Source organism: Accipiter gentilis, chromosome 34, assembly GCF_929443795.1.
Source record: "Accipiter gentilis chromosome 34, bAccGen1.1, whole genome shotgun sequence".
Classification (NCBI taxonomy): Eukaryota; Metazoa; Chordata; class Aves; order Accipitriformes; family Accipitridae; genus Astur; species Astur gentilis.
The window spans coordinates 12,791,968-12,803,031 of NC_064913.1; the positions used below are offsets into that span (position 1 = coordinate 12,791,968).

General features: G+C 40.0%; 1 protein-coding gene across 3 annotated transcripts in view; it reads left to right on the forward strand.

Moving 5' to 3' along the window:
- NUDT4 (nudix hydrolase 4) overlaps positions 1-6,642 on the forward strand; it is a 30,179-nt gene extending 23,537 nt beyond the window's left edge. For 2 of the 3 annotated variants that reach the window (XM_049792277.1, XM_049792279.1), the window contains exons 4-5: positions 956-1,043; positions 2,927-6,642. In XM_049792277.1, the coding sequence (XP_049648234.1) occupies positions 956-1,043; positions 2,927-3,129 (291 nt within the window). In that variant the 3' untranslated portion in view covers positions 3,130-6,642. The remainder of the gene's footprint in view (positions 1-955; positions 1,044-2,926) is intronic. The other variant, XM_049792278.1, reaches the window with a different exon arrangement.
- The last annotated feature ends 4,422 nt before the right edge of the window (positions 6,643-11,064 follow it).

An 11,064-nucleotide genomic window follows, 5' to 3' on the forward strand; every position in this document is an offset into this window, starting at 1 on the left:
AGCTTGTAGCAAAACAGAGTTAAGTAGGAATGGTTATTGGTGGAAGGATAAAACCATCTGCAAGGAGAGCTAGGGCATAACATCTCTTGGTTCTTAATATAGCTGTAATCATAGATGGTCCTGTGTTTTCTAGGAGCTCAGTTCTTTTCCGAGGGGCAGTATGGTTTGGTTAGTCGGGTCGCTAGCACCTTCGACAGTACGCTAGCCTGTTTTGGAGCTAGCAGGGAGTAATGTCCACATAGACCTTGCGTGGACTGGCTGCGGCACAGCGACCCTGCCTTGAGCAGACTACCTCTGTCAGCCTCTGGATTTGACTTGCTCTGTTCAAAAAGCGTGTGCTTCCAGATAGGCGGTTAGTGCTGCGAATGTGGCAAACCTGTCAAGTGAACAGATGGTAATGATTTTTGCATTTGTCATGATTGCAAACATAGGCTATTTAATTTGCCTCACTTACTGAGTGAAACTTTATAGCCAGCGTTGCATAGATGATCTGGCCACGTGATGCAGTGGTTCCATCTTGCAAAGGTTTTTATAATAACCTTTCATCTAGGAACATGAGTTGTGGAAACAGTTTTAGCAAATGCACTCTACAGTGGTAATTTACAACATACATAAAAGATACGTAATGGGCAGTACTAGTGGACAACTGCTAATATTAAACTGGATGACCAAGAACATAGTTTGGTCCCACTTCACGATCTTCAAATTTGCTTGGGTTGTTTTAGGGGGGTTGGGGTTTTTTAGCCTAGTAAAATAGAGTAGCTGTTGTTTCAAATAAAATGTCAGTTTTCCCATCCTGTTGGGCCTACTCAGCACAGATGTTTATTTAGTGAAAATAAAAGCCAGGTTTTGCTGGCAAGTATCCTTCAGAGGTAAGTAATTTCTAATCTTACAGTTGTAGTAAGTCCAAGTTATTTTTTGCTGAGAATTAAAACGTCTACTTCTAATATTCAAGCAGAACCAGGATCGGAAGCATAGGACATATGTTTATGTTCTTACTGTGACGGAAATACTGGAAGACTGGGAGGATTCAGTTAATATAGGTAAACCCATTCTCTTGTCCTCATGTGCTACACTTAAAATGTATTAAACGCACTTCTTTCATTTTCTGAACCAATTCATATAATTCTTGGGGGAATACTAACTCTGTTCTATAAACTGAAATTACTGGAAGTTGTGATGATGTTCTTCCACACTTCTGTACACATATAACTAGGGTTGCTTCCAACATATTGTGTTACTCTTATGTTATATTAATTAGAGTATTCTAAGTATTACTATGGCATAAACTTCATCATTAATTGCTGATAAAGCTCTTAATATTTTTTTTAAGGCCAAATATTTTACTGACTAATTACATTTCCCTTGAAAAGTAGAATGTTTTGCTGTCTGATACTCTAGGGTGGTTTTGAAAGTGTCTTGGAGGTAGGTAATCTTTGGAAAGCTTTGATGACATTCTTTTTCCCATGATCTTCCTGGGGGGAAAAAATCACTAGTATTTACTTTCACTGTAGCGTAATTTTTTCAGTAGTGATAGTGCTGACCTTAAGAGGTATCTATTCCTATATATATGTCTATGTCATACAGATACCACTGTCATGCAGTTTAGAGTAACATCTTCTGTGATGTTGTATGGGTCTTCCACTTTGAATTTAATTCAGTAAACATTAACTGGTTTTGTCCTTAATTTATTTTTTTTTTTAAAAAAAAGGTTAGTTCATTCAGTGTATTTGTCCAGCTGAAATTTTAGTTAACTAAGAATTGGTATAAAAACTGACATCCTACCTTGTTTGGTTGTGCTTTGCCCTTTTCAGAAGGTGATGCTTTAGGAGTGTTAGCATTCACAAACTTAACACTGTGACCTGTCAGCAAACGGCATGTAACTGTAAGGGTCATTTCAAAACTGCTCAGTTTTTCAGGTGGAGAGAGAATGTTTTGTTTCTGGTACTACCAAGTTGTGGGGAGTCCACCCTCTTAATTGCACGTCAGGTTCCCTGTACAGCAACACTGATCAGTGGTCCATTACTTAAGAGGATCAATATTGGCAAGGGTGGGATTGTTTTGAGATTATTTTTTTTTTTACCTGGAACTGCACAGGACCTGTGAGGACAGCACTGCTCCATTCCTGCTTAGTGCCAGCCAGGCTGCGGGGTAGAGCGGAGCGTCCAGTGCTGCTGGCAGTGGATGAACAACCTTGGTTTTAAACAAGCAGTTTATAGATGTCTTAATAATGTTCAAGCATGGTACCTGTAAAACTCTCAAACCAAAGGAAAAACAGAATTAATCCCACTTCTAACAATACCATCCCTGACCGTGTCTATTTTCAGAGGCCTCTAATTTTAAAGGACTCATTTGTATAAGATGGTCCGAGGACTACCTTACTAAGATAACTCTTAGAACTTATCTAAACCTATCTCTGGTATAAGGTATATTGTTTTTTAAAACTTACAGCTAACCTGAGTAACTCCATACATGGATATGTTTTGAGTATGGAGCACTGCTTTCTAAATCAGACCAAGCCATTCTTCTTCTCTAACTTCAGGCATGCATACGTGTTCGTTCTTCAGATTGGTTTTTCTGCTAGGTATGACAATGTAGGAAGGCAGTATCAAGTAATTTAAATAGTAATATCCTTTTCTGTAAGGACTAGATGTGGCTTTTGGAGCATATGAACAGTTACATGAGCTTCTGCCCAGTATCTGTTTCAAGAGAGTTATCTGAAAGGCTTTATTATGAACTCCATTTCAGTAGGCTTGAGTGAAATCTCTTGTGTTCATCTGTTCTTTCAAGGTCTTCTCACTATCTTTTGCCTGACAACTTGAACTTCTAAAGTAAAAGAAATGAGAAAAAGTGAATGATCAGATAGCAACAAATGGTGCTGTTACAAGTTTGTAACTGTTTTTCTTTGTGGATTATACTCATTCAGGAAGGAAAAGAGAATGGTTTAAAGTAGAAGATGCAATCAAGGTCCTTCAGTGTCACAAGCCTGTTCATGCAGAGTACTTGGAAAAACTGAAACTGAGCTGTTCACCCACTAATGGAAACTCTGTGGTTCCCCCTCTTCCAGATAATAACTCCTTATATGTCACTTCTGCACAGACTTCTGGGTTGCCCTCTACTGTGAGATAAACATTTGGATTACCTTTTTATTCATGTCATCACAAGGGGAGACATCTGTGATCACATGTAGGCATCTGTATAACTGTCAATTCTAAGTGAAATATGTGAATGTGTCATAATGTCAAATTTATTTGAACATGTTTTTCCTTTTTAACAATGTAAAATAGTATTTCAGCAAACCAAAGCCATATATGGATTTTTTTTTAAGATGCCTTAACAGGCCTTTTTTTTTAAAAAAAAAAAAGAAACTTGAGTATATAAATTTCCATATCTGCTAAAATAAAATAAGCATCTCAGTCGTGTTCAGCTTATTTAAGACTTGTCAGTTTTAGTCAGTAGTTCTGCAAGAGTACTTGCTTAGAAAAAAGCTTGAGCAAATAGTCTTATACTAAACTCTTATTTGGTATCCACAGATGAAGCGCTAAGATCTTAAGATGGCAGTATTTGGGTAAATGGGTGCTTTGAAGGCAGAGATGCATAAGTGTGACTACAATAAAGCACTAAACCATGTTCAGCACGTTGAGAGCAAAGGATACCGACACTAAGCGCTGCTTGCCTCAGTTATCCAAAAGGTTGCCTTGTCCTATGCAGTCTTCATGTAATGTATAACTAGAGCAAGAACAATAATTTTGTCTTGCAACTACCAAAACTATCCACTATACTTCTGTTTCATCACTTGGTCAGCTGACGAACTGTCAGAAGACTTACATGCCCATTTTTTTCCTTTTAGCATTTTGATAACATTTTGTTTGCATTGTAATAATACTGCAGGATCCAAAAACTTGTAAGCTTCAACAGAAAGCATCTTATGTAGTGTTCCTGCAGTCTCTTGTAATCTAAAAATGTTTAGAGGAAAGAAGGACTTACCCAAGGGGCACCCTTACGTTGCAGAGGTGTCTGTTAGCAAGCATGTGTTGAGGTGTCTTGCCCAGCAGGAACTAGTAGTGGTACCTCCTGGGCTTGGAGACAGGTGGGTTGATACTTACTTTACACTAGTGGAGAAATAATATTCCTTCGGCTTATTCAGAAGGCGTGCTGAAAGCCCCAGTTTGAAGTTAATTCTTAAATGCTTCAGTTTTACTGTTTTAGCATCAGTTGCTTTAGCTTCTTGAATTAAAAGCTGGCCTCTTGATAAAAACTTAGTTGGAATAAATGAGGTACAGCTGACAACTTCCCTGTTCTTAATTATTTTCTCCTCTTTTTTCAGCCAAAAAGATGAAAACAAAATCCACTGTTGGTCTTAATGGTTTTTACCATAGGATTAGTCTCTCTGTGTATGTGTGTGTGTATGGTTTCTTCTATAAGAATGCAGTCTAATTCATGTGAACATCCCAATTCTGACTTTTTTCTAGGATCTAAACCCAACTGTACCTCCTCTATAGCCAGCCAAAACAGAGGTTGAGGTAGACCATTACCTCACATGTGAAGTTTATTCTGGGTAAAGCTCATTCTCGTACACAACATTTAAACCTTTGTAAATAGTCCAACTAGTAAATAGTGAGTGTAAAATGGAAAATAAATGTAATTTAAACCTTTTGTTACTCAATACACAAATGGTTAACTTCTACTTTTTTAACACAAATTGTGTAAAATGCTGCTATGAATTTTTTTGTGCTGTTACACTTTTTTAGGAAAAAATGTTGTTGCCACAAGTTACTCCTTAGAAAACCAATCTTGTGCCATATGTAAATGCAGTGAAACTAAGGAGACAGATGATCTGATCTCTTAATGCTGCTCTCTTTGAAGAGGCATAAATACTACTGACACGAGGCATGAGCCATAGAGCTGAAGACTTCTGAAATGTTGGGTAGGATGCTGCTTTCCATCCCTGTATCTCCTGTTCCAGGTCACTTCCAGAACTGGAAAGAACACACAACTCTGTTCAGGTGCACCTGAAGGTGGAAGTATTGCCAACAGCTTACCCAGCCTTTCAGTCGGGAGGTGGGGGGCTGCGGAAGGAGTGTTGATATTTCAGCAGCGCACACAAGCGTAAGCCCACTTTACCTGGAACCTGTTGCAGATTGGGACACCATTTGCTCAGCTTGCTTCATTAAACTGTATGGTCTATCAAAAGCACTGTTTTGCCAGGTGAAAGAGAAGAAGGTGGAGTTGAGTGTGTTTGAAGAATGTCTAATCTTTGTTAAAATCATACCCATGGTGTGTAAGGGTAGCTCTGGCTCTAAAGCTGCCTTTAAAAGAGTGAATTATTTAGCTCCCTTTTTTGATCACTTTGCTCACTTTTTTTGTTCAGTAGTCATTTTTACACTTTAAATTGAGCAAACTTGTACAGGCTTTCTTGTAACAAGATTATATAGAATCTGTGACAGCTAAAAGAAGAATCCAGAGTTTGAGTTCTTATTCATAAAAACTGCTTCTGTCTCTGTTTCAGATTCTTGGAATGAAACCAATCCAAGCTTGTATGAGATTTAGTGGAAATGCATGATCTTATTTTGTAACTCTTGAATTATGTATTTGATAATAATGTAAAAATGTACAGTATTGCTGTTGCTAACAAACTCAGAGTTGATTGCCTATAAATATTTTGGTTATTTTTTTGGTCACACACATTTGAGCTGTTCAGTAGTGCCAGACAGATACTTCTTTTTAAACAGCATTCATTGTATAAATCTCTTCAGTCTCTATGCAACCTTCAGAATGAAGCTGTATTGCTTAGTTTGACTTCTACTCCCTTTCAGAGATAAATGTTCTGTGAATTGTAAAGGTAAAGTGAAAACACTTCAGTTACACTACAGAGAACAACTGTAGTAAACAGGCAGTGATATGGCTTCAGTTCTAATAAAATCTGACACTAAACTTCAACAGCCAGGGTCTGTGTAAAAATGGGAATAGGAAAGCTAAAGTTTTTTTCTACTATCTATCCATGTAAACGTAGAAGCATTTTGGTTTTACATGCATCTCTATTTAGATGGGCCAAACCTATTTCATACAAAGCAGATTTGCGATTTCTCTCATGCCATAAATTCTGTAAAACATATCCAGATGTGGTTCTCCAGAGGAGAAAGGGAAGAGACAGGTTGTCATCTGCAATTTTCAAAAAGCCTAGTTTGCACTGCTGCTTTTCCTGGCTGTTAGGCTTTGAGATTATAATGAGTTAGATTATGGTGGTATCAAATAGAAATAGCCTTAAAGTTTAAAATCATGTGGAGCCAGAATTGCATTAAATGGATGTGCTTTTAAACACCACAGAAATACTGAGGTATTGCAGAGAGGCTGTTAAAGTAAAGATCTTATTTTGGTGCTTACTGCACCCTGACTTAGCCTAGCGTTGGTCTGTTAACAATGTGCTGTGAAAAAAAAAAACACCTGAGGCAAACACTTGGTTTACTTACCAACATGGTTTGTGAAGTGAAAACTGAAGGGAAGGGGTTGGGGGGTTGGGGGGAGCAAATTAAGTTGTAAACATTTTGACCTGCTTGCATGGATTTTCTTTAAAGATTGATGTAAGAATTTTGACTTTTTATATTTGAGAAATACCAGAATAAAATCTAAATTAGTCCTGTGGATGATGTAGTCATTCCATCACAAATACTGCAAAAGAAGTGTTTGTGCAAGAGTCTTCCATCCCATCTAAAATAGACCTAGTTTTACCTAATGTTTCCTACTTCTTGCCTCATCCTTGCACTCCAGCTTCATCGAGCCCTGGGGAAGAGCCCTCTGAAGAGCTTATCCCAGCTCACAGTAACTGCTGCCCATACTAATGAGATTTCTCACTCTCCTCTCATTCTTTATGTCTTCCAGTTGCAGCGTAGACATGTATTTAAGATCTACACAGTAACAGAGAGAGCGGCTGCATCAGGTCCAACCAAAGTTCCATCTAGCCCGGTGCCTCATTTTCAGCAGTGCCTGTAGGAATTAGGAACAGCAGGACAGTAAGTGTTTGCCTCAGGTGCCCCCCTGCCTACCACTATTTCTAGCTCAGGATCCTCCCCAGCCAGACATAGTTTCTTTGTGCTGTTAGAAGGAATGGATTTATTCTCCTTGAACTTGACACCACACTCCCCGTTAGAACACAACTTGAATACCCACCCCAGCTTGGAGAGCACTGCCAGAGCTCAGCCTGTTGCTGCCGACCCACCTCCTCCTGTTTTCTGAACCTGCTTCCTTCCACACCATTTTGACAGCGAGCAGTTATTCTGTTCCCCCTCTCTGTATGACTTCTGACAAGCAGACAGGTACCACACATCCTTCTCCTCTCCAGATTTAAGAGAGTTTTACTGGAGTTGTGTCTGGCTCTTGTCAACATCTCCCATACATCATGCAAAGTTGAAGCATGCAAGTAGGGGCAGAGTGTGGATCAAAGCACAACACACACAGGGAAAGGCAAAATGATTGACTTTTCCAAGACTCAGAAAGATAGTAAGAATCTTTAAGCTTTAAGTTGAATGGTTTTGTTTTTATTTTTAAATTTACCCTCGTACTTGCACCACTGTTCTGGCCTCAGCACTGCGTGCTCAGCTTGAGTGCTGAAGCCAGCACTGTGTCCACATAAAGAAGACAACGCTCCACACAGGGAGCAGTATTGCAATGCTCTCGGGCAATCTTCCGTCCCTAAGTAAGCAGGAGATGCTGTTCGAAGAGCTAAGTTTGGGAAGGCTCCAGACCACTGCATGAGCCTGCTGTAGGATCAGCTGCTATCTGCCTGATGCCCCACACTGAACTTTGAGCAGCTCCCGGTGGTAGCCCTGGTTCCCAACAGCTTTCCTCATTATTTGTCACTACCAGTTCCGATGGGTGGACAGTATGGAGCAGCACGTACGGCAATGCACGCTGCTGGCCAAAGACCATCACCTCGCGCACTGACCCTGGTGTTGGCTTACCTGTGGCTTGGTGCCTGTTACCTCCAGACTCCGTAACAAGGTCCTTGTCCTACGGGACTTTTTGCTGCCATTCAACAGCTTAATTCTCCTAAACACTTCTTTCCTGCCTTCTGGGTACGCCACTAACACAACCTGTCCTTGAATAAGGCAGGCAAACATCCGCAGCAACCGAAGAAAGGAACAATACCGTTAGAATCACCTTAACTGTGTCTTAGTCTTCTGAGATTAGCCCGCCTTTAATAACTGTGCACAGGGCAGAAGACCACAGACACCCCTCCACAGATTTCACAGTGCCCAGCCTAAGCCTTCAGTGCTACCTGTAATAACGAGCAGCTGATGGGAAAACCCCAGCAGCAGTACTTCTGAAGGCACAGCAGGTATTTGGGCTGAGCTGAGCACACCCACTACAGCAAGCAAAAACTGATCATCACACACGAAATCTTTGATTTATGACTGACCTTGCAAGCCTCTCTACAGAAGTCATGGACATCTGAACTTGGGTGCTGGTCGGGCAGGGAGGCGCAGATTAGGCCTGAACCAAAAATACTCCTTCACAGCAGCTCTGAAGAGCCCCACCTACACCAGAGTATCCGAAACACAATTTCGCAACAAGTACTCCAGTCACAGCTGTTTCCCATGTGACGGAATTTATATTCTCCTTTTTAAAAAATAAAAATTATTCTGTTACATGCCCCACTCGCACGAATCTCTTTATCTGGGAAGGCTCGTGCAGTGCAGTAGACAGAAACCGCAGGCACTGTACGTGCCTCCTAGTGCTCGCTTCCTTGGGGAGGATTCTCAAGTGTTCAGTGTCTCAGCGATGACGAATGGTGACAACTCCCTAGCAACATCCTGAGCTACCCCGGTGAGTCATCTTGGGATGTAATTCCCTTTCCTAAGACAGGTCATCCAGTGGGTAGGGTTCAGCTGACAGATTCTACCACCACCCTTCAAATCAGAGCAGTTTTTATCCTTAGTTTTCTCTGCCCTGCAGACAAAGAGCAAATACTCTACTTGCTCACACCTAACCCCTTACTGTAAGCGTTGAGGGGAGTTTACGAAAGCAACCAGCACAGAGAAAGCAGTTAGCTGCTTGATGCCACCCTTCTAACGTACTTCAGTGCAACATAACAATTAGATACTTGCTTTAAAATCTTCCTACACGCTTTGACAGGAAAGGTTGCAATACACAGTACGAAATCCATCATAGCAGACACGTAATTATTAACTTCATGCCATGCTCAGAATGTAATATGGTTTAGCAAAGCTTAATAGATCTATGAAATTGATTGCACTAGAAATTGTCCAAACTGCACTGAAGCAGGCAAGTCTTGTACTGAAACAGGCAGATTTAAACACAGGGAGGCAAAAAAGCCCAGAGCAAACCCATCCTCTGAGCTTGTGTCCCTCCGCTGGCTTTAGGACAGAGGTGTTGCTCTTTTCTCCCCATACAAGTAAGGAAAAAGCCAGAGCAATTGGAAAGCATTATGAGAGATGTTATCAATGTTTATCTTCCTTATTTTAAGAGATGTTAAGAACTGTTCAGAACCTGTATTGCACACTGATGGCAGCCCACTACAGTTAAATGAAGCTCAGTGTCTATGTAATGAATAACCACTCTTCCTTTTATTTCAGTGTCATATTACATTACAGTCAAGACATGTTATTGACAAAACCTACCAGACATTTTACTTTAAGAGTAACCCTCAAAAAAACCCAAAATAGCCCACCAAGGAATGTACATAAATCGAGATGTCACAATTTTTGATGTTACTAGTCCATTAAGATGTTCCACAATAATCTCAACGTGTTGGAAATACACTTTCTTGAAAGCTATAGAAGCAACGTTTCACTTGGTTTAGACTAAAGTCAGCTGAGATACAAAAAACCTGTTCCATCAGTTCCCAGTGATAATACACTTCACATGACAGAACACAGCTACACGTTAAGAGACCACCACTGAACGGTTATGCAAAAATAAAAGCCTTCCAAATCCTCCTCTTGATCTAAAAGAAACTACTGCAAAAGTATTTTGCACGTGTGGTTTTAGAGCCCACGTGATAACCCAGGCTCAACAGTGACACAGTTACTACCCAGACACTAACACACGAAATGCAATGCCACCACTTTTGCTCAGGATTTCAGGATGTTTGACACATAGCACCAGTAATGCTAGAGGAAACCCATTTTAAAGTTACTGTAAATTTATCTGATGAACATCCACTAAAACTGGAGATAAAGCTAATGCTCCCTTAAAGATAGCTGCATTTGCTAACCAGCTGTAATGGTAGACATAACAAAAAAAGAAGTAACTTTTGACTTTCAGATAGTGGCTGTGAATACACACCTGCTTAACCAAGGAAAAAGTCCTATCTAACCAGCTTCAAAGGATTTAGCCTAAAAGTTTCACAAGATTGAACGAAACTCCCAACCTGGCTTTATACAGGGCTTTAAATCAGGTTTAAAAAAGTTAAATATGTATTATTTAATATATATCATCAACCTTAAAAGGATTCAAATATGCATTAATAAACCCCACAACAAACAAACTTTAGTTTTTAGGAAGCCCACTTAAAAATTCTTTCATTACAACTACCATTTGAAAAAACTCTATAAATAGAGTTTTCAGATACAGTATTTTACCTATCCTTTTACACCATTAATTTCAGATATACCATCACTATGGACTCATACATTCAAACTCGGACAGCATGAACTTCTTTAATAAAATCTCAAATTTGTTGAGATAGTTCAAAAAAAGAATCCAGACACATACTGGCTACTGTGTACTCAAACGGTTCTGTAATCCACTTTATTCAGTCACTAGCAAGTGGAGGCAAAGGATTTTTTTCTATTAATATATTAACAATATTCCATCAAGAACTTACTCAGTTTTAATTACATCCTCTGATTAGCTGCCAACTCTAGCCGAGCTTTAAGCCCTGAACGTACAGACACCTAGCCATCTGCTAAATGACCTTGGGTCTGACTCATCCCACCGAGCTGGAAGTCAAATTGTGTAAGTGCCAGTTCAGGTCCCGTTTCTCTCCCGAAGGAAGGGAAAGCCACTTTCAAAGGGGATGCTTAGGTGGGTCGGACTGTCCTC